The 18,170-nt window shown below is 38.6% G+C and overlaps 1 protein-coding gene across 9 annotated transcripts in view; it reads right to left on the bottom strand.

Annotated features, from left to right (window-relative positions):
* Positions 1 to 2,981: 2,981 nt before the first annotated feature.
* Positions 2,982 to 18,170, bottom strand: part of ephb3b (eph receptor B3b) — a 98,056-nt gene continuing 82,867 nt past the window's right edge. For 7 of the 9 annotated variants that reach the window (XM_088350105.1, XM_088350106.1, XM_088350110.1 and 4 more), the window contains exons 15-16: positions 11,803 to 11,958; positions 2,982 to 6,090 (exon numbers count right to left, since the gene is read on the bottom strand). In XM_088350105.1, the coding sequence (XP_088206231.1) occupies positions 5,982 to 6,090; positions 11,803 to 11,958 (265 nt within the window). In that variant the 3' untranslated portion in view covers positions 2,982 to 5,981. The remainder of the gene's footprint in view (positions 6,091 to 11,802; positions 11,959 to 18,170) is intronic. The other 2 variants (XM_088350113.1, XM_088350114.1) reach the window with 1 other exon arrangement.

Here is an 18,170-nt window from a genome sequence, read left to right as displayed (position 1 = left end):
CTAAAGTTTTGATTGTTTTTTTTAAATGTCAATCTTGCTAGCTTGTGCTTCACACTTGACTGTCTCAGTGAATTGCAGGTTGAAAATGTCTTCAGGTAGTGGGCTATCCATCCATCCATCCATTGTCTGCACCGCTTATCCTCAGTGGGGTCGTGCGGTTGCTAGAGCCCATTCCAGCCATCCTCGGGCATTGGGCAGGGGACACCCTGAACCGGTTGCCAGCCAATCGCAGGGCACACAGAGACAGACAACTCACTCACTCATTCACACCTAGGGACAATTCTAACAAGCCAATTAACTTGACATGCATTTTTTTGGAATGTGGAAGGAAACCAGAATGCCCGGAGGAAACCCACGCAAACACGGGGAGACCATGCAAACTCTACACAGGAGGTTCGATCTCATGACCTCAGAACTGTGCCACACACGCAGGAGGTGTGCCAGTGTTTCCTAAAATGAAACGAACGGTTGTGGCTATAATCCATTATCCCTGGCCAACAATTGCTATGACCAGGGACCAGCAGACCTTGTCGACTGTGGAGGCACAACCTTAAAATCTGGATTCATATTTACAATGTATAACTTTAACCAAGTGATCGTGTGATCCCATCGTTCTATCAGGCCACAAGTATCAAACAGGCGACCCGCGGGCCAGATACGGCCCGCTAAGGGATTGAATCGGGCCCGCGAGACAATACTCAGAGAAGCGCAAGAGAAACACAAGCTGCAGGTTGAAATATGTCAAGTTGATGTTGCCAAAGCCCAGTGCCTCTCACAAAGACACTGTACTTGTATTTATTTCTCTCTCTCTCTCTCTCTCTCTCTCTTTCTTTTCCACCCCTTTTCTACCACTCTGTCTCTGTCACTTTCTGTGTCTCTTTTTCTCTTCCTTTGTTGCTCTTTGTCTCTTTCTCTCTCTGTGTCTTTTAACCTCTTTTGCTCTAACTTCCTTTTTTCATTTTCTCTCTTTTCTCTTTCTCTGTTCCTACCCTTCATGCTTTCTTTTCTATTTTCTCTCCTTCTGTCTTTCTATTTATCTTTGGATTTATTTCTTCCTCCCCTTTTCTGTTCCCCCTTTCTCACAACTTTTAATCTTTTGTTTCTCACGCACTCTCCCTCTCTTTTTCTTTCTTTGTCCAGCTCTCTCTCCTTTCCCCCTCCCCCTTTCTCTTATTTCTTTATCTCTTTTTCTTTCTCTTTAATCTACTAGTCCGGCCCCTGACAGAATGTTTGTTCTATCGTGTGGCCCCCGAGTTAAAATGAGTTTGACACCCCTCTATTAGGCCCTAAAGTCCACCAGTGTAGCAAGGTGTCGTAAAACAAGTTGTTCAGCTTTTTTTTTTTCTCAACAATTTAAAAGCATGACCACTAGTTTTGCACTTGGTGATTGATCAAGACTCCCCTAGAGTGTCACACAATCACATTCAACCTTTAAACCTAAATCACACTTCATGATAAGCGCCACTCCCCAGATGGCGAATATGAGATTGACACAATTATTTTGTAATTTGGAGTTGGCAGGTTTTGCTGGTGTGTACGGCAGAGCCGTTGATCTGCAGAAGGCTGAGTGGAGACAGGATGATTGCAGGCCAGACAGGAAATATAGAGAAATAATGATAGGTCAGCGCGCCATATGTCTGTGTTCACCGTGTCCCGGCAAAGTCGGACCGGTTAGAAGCATTAATGGACCTGACAGACAAGACCAATGGGTTTCTCTTCTAAGCACCCCGGATTCTTTGATGAAGATATTCTACTTGTGGGCCAGTTTATTTCAGAGCCTTATGTCAAAGTATTTTCAGGGATAGATAAGACAATGTGACTTAGTTGGACTAACTTGTGCTAGTAATGGAAACCCCGGCTCTTTTTTTAGCTTGGCTCACAAACGGCTCTTCAGATGTGTTTTTAATGATATATTACAAATAATAATAAAACATTAAGCACCAAAATCATTAATTTCAAAAATGTATTATGCTACTTTAATAAAATAGCCTTTAGTGTTTCAGTGTACCGTGAACTTTTGCCAAATTTAAATCGTTTGGGATTGAATTGTTTTCACTTAGCAAACTACAAAGATGACTTAACTCCCCAGATGGCGAAAACGAACATGACTGGTTACGAGCGCCTTTGAGAAAGAGAAAAATAGAGAGAGAGAGAGAGAGAGAGAAAGAGAGAGAGGGGGGTAGAGAGAGATACAAATATAGAGAGACAGAGGGGAAGATAAAGGGGGAGAGAGGTAGAGAGACAAAAATAGAAAGAGAAAAGACAAAAAAAGAAATTAAAGGACAAAAAAAGAGACAAATGACAGAGAGAGTGGAAGAAAAAGAGACGAAGATAGAAAGCGAGAGAGAGAGAAAGAAAGGATAAGATACACTGAGAGAGACATAAGAGGGGTGGAGAGAGAGGGATAAATAAACAGAGAGAAACATTGAGAGAGGGAGACAGAAAGACAGAGCAGCAGAATGAGAAAATACAAAATAAAGAGAGTGAGAACATGTGACAGAGAGAGGGCAAAAAAACAGATATAGATTGAAAGAGAGAGGGAGAGAGACAAAGAAAGGGAGATAAACATAAATAGAAAAACAGAGATAGGTGGAGGGAGGAAGAGACAAAAAGATAGAAAGAGAAAATGCAAAATAAAGACTGAGGACATGTGGCAGAGAGAGAGAGAGAGGAAGAAAAACAGACATAGATTGAAAGAGAGAGAGGGAGAAAGAGATAAAGAGATGGGAAAAGAAACAGCAAGAGAAAAACAGAGGTAGAGAGAGGAAGAGACATAGAAAGAGAAAAGACAAGCAAGAGAAATAAGAACAGTAAACCAAGAAAACGCTGTTAAATTGTGTATCAAAAAGACTTATGATCTAAAAAATACTAAATGTCACCTACCCCAAAATCCAAGACTTATTACCAGTAATTACTTCTCCTGTTTCCAATAAAAAATAAATAGCACCTTTGCGACTACAACAAAAACACACAAATCCACATACGGTATATGTTTTTTATTTTGCTTAATCATCACCAACTCATCAGCTGAATCTTCTTGATTTCCATCTGATTGTTTCACCTCCCAAATGGTCTCATCTGAGAAGTGAAGGTGTGGAAGTGTTGGAAAGGGGGGCACAAATAAATACATAGGGAGGGATGACAACAAATTAAAACAATTATTCTGATTACTTCTGACTAGTTAAGTAGAAAGTTGTCCACGAGGGGGCTTCTCTGCATACCTTATATGCATATATACGTTCTGCAAAGTTTGTGATTCCATAAAAAAGACATTTTTTTTTCCATTTTTTTCTTCTTTTTTTTGAGCAGTTGTCCACAGAATATAGCGTAATTGTTCCAGATATAGATGCTCCTTGTAATGGTTCAGTTCATGCGTTAACTCTCCACAGTGGCAAATAGCGGAAGCCTTATTGTACAGTATACTTGTGTGCACCGTGACACAACTGCACGTCCAAGCACACTTAATTACACATTCGCCCACACGCAATCAAACAAACACACTCTCTCAAAAGGCCTAGTGGTCTGTCTATTGTGTTGCCACAGTCCCCCGTCTCAAAGCCAGAGTCCAATGGGGGGGATTTCAGCTCGACCGGCCATTCGGAAACCACAAATCTCCCGAAGAAATGACAAAAAACAAAAACGAGGCAAACTAACAAAAATGTGAAGAGAAAAAAAATGAGCAAGTGATGGCAAAAGCAGCTGAACGGACGTAACCCGCCGCTTTAATCCGCCAATGGTAGTACCTCAAGTGCCCTTTTCGATAACACACCTTCAATATGAAGATGGAGAACGACACAAGTACAGTAAACTTCCGGGTAAGAATTGTCCTCTTTTTCCTTGCAGTTGTTTGTCTTCCACACGTGATCATTCCGTAGTTTTTGTGCCCGTCAAAGCCACGTTGGGGGCGGATCAGAATCTCTAATGACAAAGCCAAGCTTCCTAAAAATACATTTTCATGCAATGGGGCTCAAACTGTTAGCGTAAATAAATTACCTTAAATTCCGGACTACTGAGCACAGCTAACTAAAAGCTGCATGCGCGAATTTGAGTAAGAAATTCCACTTTGTTTTGGCACAAACTGTACCGAAATTTAACAGCCGCAAACAATGACTCATTCAGGTCCATTTTTTCCATAAAAAAAAAAAAAAAAAAAACAGCAGGTAAATGTCTAGTCCAGAAAAGTAACACATGGTGCCGCGATGAAGTCTCCACAGCAGTCAATCTTAATTAAATTGGCAATAAGATATCCGCAAGCAACAAAACCTCAAAATAAAACTCAATTGACCAAAGTTCACAAGCAACGATCACGACAGCCTGTACACTTGCTGAGCCATGCGATTGATCTTAAGCTCTCTCATGAGTCTCATCCCTTGCGCACACGACAAAGTGATTGAGAGGAGACCAAATATTACTAATACTACCTAAAAAATATAGTGTGGCAGGAACTGACTATTTAGTTATTATGATGTATTTTCCCAATCGGGGCGTAAACTGTGACATCATATCAGGCTGTGATCGGTCCGATAACTATGAGCTGAGCAATTATCATGGACACCTCCTAAGTAACTAGTGTTGGCATGTATTATACTTTTTTTAATGTGGTAGTAGCAGCAATTCTCTGTCTCCTCTCTATCAATTTGTCATGTATGCAAGGGATGGGAGAGATTAAGATCAGTCACACTGAATAGTGTTGTGATTGCACAGGCCTTTGAATTTTAGTCAGTACAGAGTTTTGTTTTGAGAATGTTTTTGTTGCAATCCTACTGACAGAGACACCTCGCTACTTAGTACTTCGGTTATCGCTGGTTCACTGCTTCGCAGATTTTGAATTTAATTGTCTTTATTTTTATTGATATCAACGTACCGTGCATTGAAGTCAGCAGAGAACACACAGCAAATGCATTATAGGGATAGGTTAGGTAGGTCTCTGTGTATTGGGTGTGCGTGAATTTCTGCACGACTGTGAAAGGCCGGTGTATGTCAGTTCAACAGCAGGGTGGGCGCACGAGTCAATTTGTCAACCAAAACAAACTGCGAAGCACAGTGACAGCTAATAGCTCAAGCATTATATTGAAAGAATGTTTAGCGATATTTTGGATTCTGAGGAAAGTCAGAAGAGTGTGATTACTACCGTTTATTACCAGAGAAGAAACTGAAGTGGCGTTGGGAGATAAAGTAAAAGCGATGCTGGAGGTCAGGCATACTGCGACTAGGCTACGTAACAACTCTCACTATCTATCACTGCCGAGCCTGTATCTCCCCAACGCCAGATCCACTAGCCATGAAAAGGAAGAGCTGGAGCTACACCTCATGGAAAACCGCTCCAGACCTGGCTCAATCCGAGAATACCCGTTGCTCTCGTGCAGCCAGCCAAACGCTCTCTAAATCGCTTTCTTACACTGAAAGGGAAAGCCATCCAATTTGGTTGTAATTTATTATAATGACAATAAAGACCATGTATTCGACTTCAATTCTGTGTTCTGTGTTTTATTTAAAGATCTATACTTATTTTTATATATTTGATATAATCGTATACACTCACTAAGCATGTCCAGGTAAGTCTTAACCTTGGGAGATTTAGTGGAAGGGCCTCGCTACTTCCTGTATTTTCACTTTTCGCGAGGGGGTTCTGCACCCATTAAACGTGATAACAGTAGATTTCTGTGGAAGTTCCACTTTGATCAATATTGACTGCTCTACTAGTTATTAGGACTGACTGCTAAAACATGTAACGGCTTGTAGTCCGGAATTTACGGTACCAAAAAGAACAATACATGACAAATTACAAAACCAGGAAGTGGTAGTGGTGGAAAAGAAAATGTAAAAACGTTTGAGGCACTGCAAGTCAGTTTTGTTGTGTCGAATTGGCAAAGATGGTCAGGCAGCATGGATCCTTTTTCCAAATGGCTCGGTCCGGCAGGGTTCCTCTCTCGTTTCTTGTCCTCAAAATGGCCGCCATGCGACCGTGAGTCTCTTTTTGCTCACACTTGGACAGGAAGTGTCTGGTTCATCTGTAATCTCATGTCCTGAATGCTACCGAGAATCTTCTTTTGGTGGCCGGCCAGAGTCACACCTATCCGGAGTAAATCCCTGCAACGGAAAACCAGACAGAAAGGGAAAGTGAGTGCTGGCGGTTGGGTCATATAAAAAAATAAAGAAAATATAAATCAAGTAAACGTTGTATTTCTAACAAACTGTAAATCTAATTTGGTCAGTGAATAAACACAGGATGGGTAAGTCACCACTTCGGTTGACACCCATAAAACGCCTCGTTCAGTTTAAGTCAACAAAAATGGGGAAGGCGAAGAAGTGCCACTATTGTTTGGCAGGTGAGCTTAAAGTAAATTCAACTGTCAGGAAATGAAAGTTAATGAACAATTTTCTTGGTACTGTACAGCTTCTGTTAGGAAAACCAAATGAAGATAAGCCCTACCAGCCGTTGTCCATTAAAGAGTTTGTTAGTTTCCTTAGGTAAACGTTGAGGAGTATAAAGTTACTATAGCCAATAGCAAATGCTTATGAGCATAAAACAATCTAAACACCAAGATTTCCAATTTAATTTTAGGACTTTTCACCACACCAAAAGAGTCTCCTAAGAAACAAAGGATCAACAGATAACCAAGTTGTTTCAAGTATGATTCAGTACTACAGGGTTCGTACAGGTGCTCAAAATTCTTGAAAATGTTTGAAATGTTGAAAGTGCTTGAATTTTGGGTAAGGTGCTTGGAAATGCTTGAAATGGTTGGCATGTTTCTAAACAAGTCCGCTACAGGTCCCCCAAGTACCCCTACAGGTCACGCCCAAGAGGACCTGTGCATGCTACACCTAAACAGAACACTATGAAATGTGTATTAGTGCAAAGATTACCAATAGAATATGGACATTTATTATGGGCTACGCAAAAAATGAAGGTAATGTGTCCCAGGGGTAAAATACATAGTATACAATTATATAGTGTACAATTTTATATATTATATGTATACTTATTGGGTAGCACGGCGGCGCAGTGGTTAGCGCGTGTGCGGCACAGTTCTGAGGTCGTGGAAACCTCCTGCGTGGGTTCAAGTCCAGCTCCCGGCCTTACTGTGCGGAGTTTGTATGTTCTCCCCGTGCTTGCGTGGGTTTCCTCCGGGCACTCCGGTTTCCTCCCACATTCCAAAGACATGCATTTCAGGTGAATTGGCCGGTCCAAATTGTCCCTTGGTGTGACTGAGTAAGTGAGTTGTCTGTCCCCGTGTGCCCTGCGATTGGCTGGCAACCAGTTCAGGGTGTCCCCTGCCCACTGCCCAGAGATGGCTGGGATGGGCTCCAGCCCCCCCGTGACCCTAATGAGGATAAGCGGTACAGCTAATGAGATGATATATATATATATATATATATATATATATATATATATATATATATATATATATATATATATATATATATATATATATATATATTTGTGTGTATTATATATTGTATTATTATATAGTCAGTTTATTTGTATAGGCCTTAATCAAAAGGAGTCTCAAATGGCTGCTCAAACCACAAATTATTGCAAACTAGACTGACAGACTATTATTACACAATCCCCTGATCTAAAACCTACATGAGAGCAAGGAAAAACTCAAAATCCTCAACATGAGGAAAATGAAGAAACCTTGAGAAGGGACTACACAGGAGGTAATTGCCTCTTCCAGGATGACCAGGCTGTATGTATAGTTTTTTTTTTTTAATCTGAATCCTGATTTTTCTTATTACAGCTATTTTTTTCTCCAGGTACAATATTTGTTTTCTCCCAATGCCTGCAAATCCAGACTACAAAAAGTAAGGTTAAAATTTTAAAGAAAATGTACATTAAGAAGAAAATATTCAAAATACTGTTAATAATCTGCTGAACTAAAAATAAGATACTGTACACTAAGTCATAATCTCTCTTGTTTATGTTTATTTTTTTGCATCATATTTTTACATCATAAGTGTAGTTTTGGGATGGACAGAGGGGGGCGTGTCCCCACCAGTATCAAGTTGAGTCATGTTCACTGTATTTGTGTAGCCCTTAAGAAGTCTCAAAAGGCTGTACAGACTACAGAGTACTATTATCAAGAAAGCATTGTTTCATTCCCATCAATATTATTTGATTACCTGAAAAAAATGCTCCATGTCCATGCTTATACATAAACCAAGTGAGTACTACTTTATGCACAGCAGGTAAATACACTCGTTTAAAATGGCCAGGGAGAGCGCATCATACTCATTACTTAAGTGGGTCTAATCCAATCCCTCTGTAGCCAACAATTAGTTTACTGTTTGGGTCCCTGCCATAATCTGTGTCCTCTCCGTTCAATCACATGCAAATAGTGGAGAATGAAATATTATGGTCGGATACATAACGACCGCCTTGGGAAATTGTATTGTTATTTATTTTTTTGTTGATTTTGTAATTTTATTGTGTGTATTTAAATAATAACATGCTTGCAATATTTTCTTTCTTAAAGGGACACTGTATTTTATGCGGCCACTAGGTGTCGCTGTATTGTGTCATGCAACCCAGAAGGCCTGATAAAAGGCATAAGGAAGATTACAAACTACAGAGAATCAAAGTGACCACAGGGCAGCATTTATATCCTCATTTCTTTTGCGGAGCCTTTCGCGAGGTTTTGGTTTTTCGCAGCAAGATGACGGAAATTGTTGTCAGCTGACTCTCGGTAAGTCTCATGGTATGTAAACATAAAATTTATTTTTTTTACTAGGTATTAACATATATATATATATATATATATATATATATATATATATATATATATATATATATATATATATATATATATATATATATATATGTGTGAATATGATAGTATATGTATTTTTCGTATTATTTAAATCAATATTGCTTTTTCACCACTAGGAAGCACAAAATAATACACTTATTTACCTTATATATGTGTGTATTTCGTGGTTTAAATGGAATTTTGCAATTTTTTATTGAGCAATATTTTATATCATGTGAGAGAAAATTGATGCTTTTTTGTAGTAAAATAAGGAAAAAATATATATATATATACACATATATATTCATGATCAATTCAATTAATACAGGTATTGCAAAAAAGTCTTGTTATTTTAATGCCATAAAATATTAGTTCCTAAAATTGGCACAGTTATTGGCCGGAATTACGAAATATTTGTACCTGAAAAGTAATGAATATTTTATTGACTTTTATTTACTAAATTCATTATGTAAAGTAAACCAAATGAAAAAATAAATATTTACAAAAATCTCCAATTTCCATCAAATACAGTATATTAGAGGGATGTTGTGTATTATTTCTTACCTCATAGTGGTTAAAAAAAACGTTATTCATCTACAAAACAAAAATATTGTTTTAATAATAAGTCAGAATACAAAGACCATCCTATAAAGATCCATTTTTTATAGTACTTGTAGGTTTGGAAATGTTCATTTAATTTATATAAAACTGGGGCTGACATTAATGTCCATTATCTTCCTGCAAATGTACCAAAAACCTCCTGAAAGGCTGGAACAAAATAATATAAAGAAAATTGTTACTTTTTGGTCATTTTGAGTATCCGTAAATTGTACTCTGCTCCATGTTTTTAGCACTCGTTTTGTGTTGCGCCACACAATAAAGCGACATAAAGTGGTCAAATATTACACAGTGTCCCTTTGAAAGCACTTCATATTTTATGTACTTTAAACTGAAACATTTTATATCTGGATCTTTTGCAATGTATGTAGATGGTTGGCCTAAAGCAGTGTTTCTGGTAGAGTGGGTTGGAACCCCAATAGTAAAATGGAGAGGAGATCCTGAGGATCAATTACACAATAAATGGTGATAATGCTTTTCTCGATCTTTTCTTCCTGTTCAGTCAATCGCCGCCATCCCAATGGAGTTTGAGAGGGACCACATCTCATTTTATTGTAATATTGGCTGTTTTATTTCATTTTTCATAATAAGGGACCCAAGAAAAATGGTGAGAAGGGGAAGAAAAAAGTGGAAAACAGTGACAACCAGGATTATGTTTAAGAAGAAAATTATTGTTAAATACGTCAGGTTTGCACAAGTGTCTGCCATTAAAGCTCTGCTGGAATCTACAGCAAATCGTTTAAACATGTTATATTTACTACATTTTGGATTATACACACAATTATGTATTTCCTATTGTTTAAGTATTTTTTTTTTAATATTTTGGTAGCAAACTTCTTTTAGTATGTGGCTATTTAAAAGCAGTTTTCAGGGTGTTGCTTTTATGCGATGAAGGCTTATGTAGGGTGTTTGAAGTTTTTATGGTTTTGCTGGTCATATTGTTTTTTGAAAAAAAAAGGTGAATATGTACTTCTATCTCTGCTTTAAACTTCACAATCCTTTCATTCAATACAGTTTAAAGTGGAATTTTTTTCCCTGATTTGGGTCACAGCTTCTCATTAGGGTGGAATGTCGGGTCCTCACGTCAGACCCTGAAGTTCTATATGAATACAATTGAGCTGAATTTACCAATAGCACATAAATAGTGAACAACTGTTAGAAAACCCTAGAAAACCTGAACATTGTGAGGGGCGTATCCCGGCAATTACGCGCAAATACAGTACATTTTTGTTTTTTCTTCGTTTGTCATCTGCGTCGACACAGTGACAGGAATGAAATGATAATAAATGGGTGCCATTAGAGCAATTACTGGCCATTTGGGGCACCAGAGAGCCACAGTACACCACACCTGTCAGCCTGACCAAATTGAAACAAATTACCCCTACCTCCAGTGCTTATTACGCAGCTAATGAGGAGGATTTATTTATCATTACAATCCTAATTCATTCACTTGATCGTCACCGGGCTGAGTTTTGTTACGTCATTTCCTCTTTGTAAACAGCAGCAGGAGCAAGTGAATTTTCAAGGTCGAACAACTGCAGAGCTTGCCCTAAATTTTAATATTTTGTTTCCGACATCGTCTCCCCTTTGTCAATTTAGCCGCGCATTTGGAGTGGACTAACACGTTAAAAAGGAACACAATTACTTTTCTCAATTAATGTAAGAAATTGATGTGAATTATTTTATGTTTATGAGTGTTAAAACCTGTGAATTAAAATCTGCTGTTGTTTGAAAAAAACAAAACCCAAAGTAGAGTTTTCTCCTTTAATTTTGCATGTGGCTTTTAATCAGGTGTGCTCTGTAGTCACAGCCTAATATGAAGTCACAGTTTTTAGGCTTATAGGGAAAGAAAATAAACATATATGGTACTAGCAAAATCTGGTCTCCTCTCAATCACTTTGTCGCGTGCGCAAGGGATGGGAGAGCTTAAGATCTGTCGCATGGCTCAGCATAAGTACAGGCTGTTGTGATTGTGTGGGCTTCTTAGTTCTGAACTAGTCAGTGCAGTACGTCGAGATTTGTTTTGAGAATATTTTGGTCACATTCCTGCCAATATCTTAATGCCAATTTAAATAATATTGATTGCTGTGCTAGTCGAATAATATTGACGGATGTAGACACAGTCTGCAAACGAGTGTCACAATGTGTTACTTTTCTGCATTGGGCATTTCCCCACTTTAAATGTAAGCGATGGATGTGAATGAGTTGATTTTCATGTCTGTTTAAGTCAGCAGCTTAAAATCCAGCACAAAAACAACCATGTGTTTCTTCCTTAAATTTGTGGATGTGGCGTTTAATCAGGTGTCCTCCTCCATAGTCCGTAATTTATGTTAGTAACTTTAACTAATTACTTTTTCAGTAACATTTGCCATTTGACTCTCAACTTTTGATCAATGGCTTTGGCCCGACAAGCTGAAGCGATTCCACTCACTCTGCGGTCATCTGGGCCACGAGGTCAAAGGAAGCAAATCCGGCATTGATGAAATTGTCATGGTAGCGGATCATCTTGATTGCGTCCAGCCAATCGCCCACAGTGGTGAAAGTCGTATAGTCTGGCATGCAGCGGTCGAGCAAGGGTTGGGATACCCTACATGGCGGTGGGTGGGTGAGGAGAGAGAGAAAGAGAAAGAGAGAGAGGGGTTAAGGTGGTTACTTCTTCGCCTTTGTCGGCCAAACTGACACCCCCTTCCCAAAATGCCTCCCCCACTGAGCGCCACCTCACCACCTCTCCTCCTCTCTCCTCTCCTTTCCGCCACACGGATTGGGCAAGCATATGGTTGGCGAGGGGGTGTGTGTGATGGAACTAGGTGGGTGTTAATTGAATGGGTGGAGAGACCGGCGGGAGGTTCGGTTGGTGGGTGCTGGCGCTGCAGCTGATGAGGGAGGTGAATGTTGAATGAAATATAGAGAATGAAGTTAACACGTATGTGGGGGGGTTTGAGTTGACAGTGGATTATTGCAACTTTTCGGATCACTGTCAACCGTCTACAGCACACCCAATGTGGCCCGCCACATTTTGTACAGTGCTTTGCAACGGTTTATGGAAAGTATGTTAAGTTTTTTTTAATCTTTAATTTTTAAACCTGATATATGGCAATACGTCAAAAAGTTATTGGGGCCGATACTTTTGCAAGCCATTGTATGTGGTCCAGGAAAGCTTACTTTTTATCAGCGTCTAAAAATCAGTAGGTTGAAGGAGTGCTTAGACGGATAACTACATTCTCCACAATGCCAGTCAACTACGCTACTTACAAAGTAATGGCTCAGTACATCACTGCATAGCAGTGGTTCTATATTAATGTCAGGGACTGAAATTGATAAATAAATGTTCGCAAAAGTGTCCAAAAATATTTTGTTATCTTCTTATATTTAGTTTTTGACACATTATATACGTGTCGCACCTTTTTTTATGCTATTGTCATGTTTGTATCTTGAAGGTGGTCCGCAACTTTAAATGTTGGTACTTTCTTTCCTGGCCTAAAGTCATGATCGCAGCCTCAGTCAGCTCATTCATGAAGTACTTATATAATTGTCTTTTTTCATTTTTTGGGGCGTTTGGGTTGGCAATCGGACTATATTTGAAACAGGCCTTTTCTTAGTTCTACCATTTTCAGGCGACAATAACAAAAAGTCCGGGAACGACCATGAAAGCACTCTCCACATCTCACCCCCAGCCCAAAAGCTCCCTTTCCTGCTTCCTGATGTTCCGAGTCCGGGGACAGCAGTGCTAAAAGTAAAGTAAAATAGGTGCGGTAGAAAATAAATATATAAAGGCTATTTGAACTCCGTTGGGCATCATTAAAACATACTTAACAGAGCAAATATTTTATTTTCAACCTTAAAGAGACACCTCAAACGACGCACCACTTCTTTAAATAATTACTAAATACAGACTCCTTCTACATTAAGGAGTAGTTACATTTATTTTCCATACCATTCAGTTACATTTAGTTACATGAATACGTTAGACCAAATCCTTTGAGGACAGCCAATATGGAATGTGGCTTTCAGAGTTCGACACCCGAGGTGTACAGTAATCCCTTGCTGAATCACCAACATTAAGTATGAGCAAAACTTTTTCAATGTTGTTGTGCTAAAGCGGTGCTCCCTGGTGGCTACCTCGAGATTTTATTTAGAAATGTTTGGAAATGGAAAATAATTGGGGGGGTATACGTATATTTTTGTGTGATGTTTTTTAGAGTACGTATTAAACTAACCTTTACGTATGGATCACCTTTTCTTTTGATCTAAAAATAGTTTTTTATATGATATTTTATTTTGTGATGCTCCAGGCATATTTGTTTTATGTTGTTGTTGTTGTTTTTATGTCCGTTATGGCTCCTTCAAAATTGTAGGCTGCCGACCTATGTGCTAAAGGAAAGTAAATGCATTTTACACCACATTTCCCAGAGCGTCAACAAGACAGCGACAAAATATAATCTGAAATTTAAAAAAAAGTGGATAGGTCCTTAATGTCTTTTGATCAAGAAAAGGGACAGCTGGTTCTCAAGAGATTTGCCCTGTCTAAATTTAATTGCTTCCCCAGGCAGGAAAGGATCTCAAAAACTGGAGTTCCTCACCATATTTCAGAAGAAAAAAAAACTCTTAAACCGAAAATATATGGGTACATGCAATATGACGTGCTATCTTGCATGGAATGGAAAAATTAATAGACACACCAGTTCGTTAAAGAAACACTGTTCAAAATGTGACCAGTCGATGTCACTGTACAGTGTAATGCAACCGAAAACAACTGTTAAAAAGCACAAGGATGAACAGACTATGGAGACTCAAGTGACTATTTGTCTTTTAATTTTTTTGACAACCTTTGACAATGTTTTCCTTTTTTGGGAGTACAGGAAATGGTGCCCAAACGACCCTAGTGGTTAAGGGATCCGACCGACCGACCAACAGACCAACCCTTAGCAGCAAGATGAAGAACAATCATGTTCGCTCTCTCTAGGTGAGCCTCATGTTTGTAAAATAAATTTCTTGACCTATGGGCCTTTTTAACAAATACTCAATTATGTGATGGCACATATTATCCCTTGAATTTAACAAGACCTGCAAACTGAATCCGGAATGAGTCGTCAATTTTGGAGTTAAATCCAAACACTGATATTTAAAAGAGTCAATTAATTACAAAACCACAAAAGAAAACTAACTAACTAAGAGCAAACAAAAGCTTTCAAGATTACTAGCTTTTAGCATGGAGCCAAAGCCACTTGATGACGTGAATACGTATTAAATTGGAGGCTAACTAAATTACAATCTTATTTTGGTTTTACCTGCACTGAAGTTAATCTCAATTTCGGAAGCTTAAGTATTGCTTGTTTAAGTGATTATTTGACAGGTAGTCTTTAGGTTTAGAAGTACATACTGCAGCTAAGCACATATTTTCATGCAACTGAGTGCTAAATTCACTCTGAGAAAAGTTAAGTGGATGAAGAAAAGACAGTAGAGAAGACTTAAAGGTGAGGAATCAACTTTGAAGAGAAAGAACCAATAGAAAGCTAAGACAAAGAGCGGCACTGTCTCTCCTCTTTTCCGCTCTGTTGAGTCTTGTCATCTCTTTTGATGGCATTAGATTCATTAACAATTAAAAGAGGAATGAAGAACTGTAAAAAAAAAAAAAAAAAAAAAAAAAAAAAAAAAAAAAAACAGAACAGTCAAAGAACTGCAGCTAATAACCGTGATACAGAGGCTCCATTGAGCGGTGTAGATTGAGTGATTTTTAATAAGAGCTATGCTTGGTTGCTCAAGGCTTCAGGCTGTTTTTAATGGGTTATTGTTGGTGCTCCTCCTCAAATGTTAGGTTCTAAAGGATCCTCTATGTTGCTGGTCCCATGGATTTAACCAGTCCGGAGCATTGCAGAAATGCAGGCTTAAGTTAAACTTAGGTCATTATTTTTTTTCGTTTTGAAGCAGTGTGTGTTGGGAATTTGTGTGTGAAAAAGTAGATGAAAAATACAAAAACAACCATGCATTATGTGAAACTTGTATTACAACTACTGGTCATTACTCTGACCCCCTCTAAAGCGGTATGGATTGAAGTAAAAACGATGTTACATGATTCAGAGAACTTTGGTAGCCCCCAGCTAGCCTTCAATGCCAAACAGGACGACAGTCTCTCTCACGTTGTGGATTTGTCGGCTGGAGGCCGCCACTCTGCTGGGCCCTTTTAAATCTTGTTAGTGGCTAATTAAAAGGCGCTCCCATCTCTTTTTGTATCGCCTTAATCGAGCTAATTAACCGCAAGCTTAATCTTCTAAGAACGGCGGTACAGTGGCCAACCGAGACCCTGGTTTCCCCCAAGAGCAAAACCCCAGTTGTCTGCAGACTTCCCGTTGGACAAAAATATCCTGATGCTAGGATTGATAGGTAGGTCACCGTCTTCCTAAACCCGATCACTCAAACTGTGCTAGCAACTTGGATATAACAGGACATAGCGCATATCTGACTTGTTAATTTACAGATACTAGCACTGTGCACTCTCGAAACAGAAGATTACCTTATTTTGGGCTGGAACAATATATTACTTGGGTTAACTCTATCTAATCCCCTAAATTGTTTTTGTGAATACAACATTAGCCTAGTCAAGGCATGTTTATTTGTATAGCCCTTAATCACAAGGAGTCTCAAAGGGCTGTCCAGACCACTGACTATTGCAAACTACAGACAATTATTACACCTTCCCCTGATCTAAAACCTACACGAGGGCAAGGAAAAACTCAAAAACCTCAGCATGAGGAAAATGAAAAAACCTTGAGAAGGGACCGCTCATAAGGTAATCAATCCCCCCTTCAGGATGACCAGGCTGCAATGGATGTTGGATTAACAAAACATTAAGAGTTATACAAATAAACATGATTTGACTTGACTTCAAACCAAAGATATTGGGTCTTCATTGTCCAAAATATGTTCCAAGACCACGTTGGGCTAACAAATTGATACATGCAATAAATAATTAAAATCTTTGATCAATAAAAATGAACCTAACTAGCTTAAATTTAAGTTTTTAATTTTTTGAAGTAGTTTTTTTTTCTTCTTTAGAAATTTTAAATAGTCAATATGCCGGTTGGGTTATTTATTGTCAAAACAGCAAATATGGATGGGTAATATGCTGAAAGCCTCTGAAAATGGTCAGCAGGCCACAAATGACCCATTGGTTACACTCTATTGTTTAAAATAACTTTAAAATGATTTATTTTAAATAAACAGAGCCAAGAGAGTGAGATCCAAGCAATGGTGGCTTGGTCAATTGTTGCCACAATTTGCGTTGTTTTAAGCAAATGTTTTTAAAGTGCATAAGGAACTTGTGGACATTTTAAAACTTTTATATTTTATAATTATTTGTTATTAATACTCCATTAGTATATTTGGGTGGCCATGCATGACTGAAGCTATGATACGTGATCCAGTAAAAATAGTTCGTATGAGTGCTTTAGATTATTGAAAATTTAATTATATGTTTTCAAGGATTCGAAAATGCTTGAATCTTGGGTGAAGTGCTTGTAAATGATTTATATTGTTGCCATGTTTCGCAACAAGCCTGATTGAAATCACGCCGACATTGCCCTCTGCTGGCTTTGCTTTGCCATTGCACTCTTTCCCTTGTGAATAACAGCAGCCGGGATTAGTTTGTATGACATTGTCCAAATCAGCATCACGCCCCAGAGAAAAGCTGCATGCTATATCTGAACAGGGCTCTTTAAAATGTGTATTAGTGCAAATATTATGTAATGATAGATTATTAAAATATGTCACTGAGTATGTTGTTACTATAACATGAGTTTTCCGGCAATATTAAGTTTATTATCTGATCATCACAACATTACTTTGATAATCAAATAATGAACTAAATATAGCAAGAAACTGCACACAACTGGATTTTGGAGGTTGTATGATAAGATAAGGGTGGAAAACCATTTTTGGGAAAGTACTGATGCTAGAGAGGTCATAAATTAAATCTCATCTCATCTCATCAGCCGTACCGCTTATCCTCATTAGGGTTGCGGGGGGGCTGGAGCCCATCCCAGCCATCTCCGGGCAGTGGGCAGGGGACACCCTGAACTGGTTGCCAGCCAATCGCAGGGCACACAGGGACAGACAACTCATTCGCTCATTCACACCTAGGGACAATTTGGACTGGCCAATTCACCTGAAATGCATGTTTTTGGAACGTGGGAGGAAACCGGAGAGCCCGGAGGAAACCCACGCTAGCACGGGGAGAACATACAAACTCCGCACAGGAAGTCTGGAGCTGGATTTGAACCCACTACAGGTTCCCATGACATGAACTGTGCCGCACAAGCGCTAACCACTGCGCCGCCGTGCTGCCCATAAATTAAATACCTAACTCAAATATGTGGATGAACATAAGTGCATTTAAAACAACTAAAACAAATAATATAAATAATAAAGTAATGTTGTGATGATCAAATAATAAACGTAATATAGCTGTAAAACTCATGTAATAGTGACAACATACCCAGTGACCTATTTTAATCATCTAACATTATCAATTTTTAATCTTTATTATGAGCCATGCTAAAAATGAAGCGTTTCCCAGTTTTAACTTTTAACGGGTTCTGAAAATGTAAGCTATATATTATCATCATTTACTTTATAGGAGAGATTTGTGTCAAAAAATATTTACACACGTATTGTTCGGATTTACAAATATATTCAAAATGTACTTAAAACATCACATTTGTAAATCACCGATCAATTTGTGGATCAGCAAAAAACATGATTCACACCGTATTTCTTCTTTGAATGGCACTGGAGAAAATAAGA

The sequence above is a fragment of the Urocampus carinirostris genome, chromosome 12, assembly GCF_059441175.1.
Source record: "Urocampus carinirostris isolate Australia breed hairy pipefish chromosome 12, RoL_Ucar_1.0, whole genome shotgun sequence".
NCBI lineage: Eukaryota > Metazoa > Chordata > Actinopteri > Syngnathiformes > Syngnathidae > Urocampus > Urocampus carinirostris.
The sequence above is the reverse complement of the archived record's forward strand: the minus strand, read 5'-3'. Positions and strand labels throughout refer to the sequence as shown.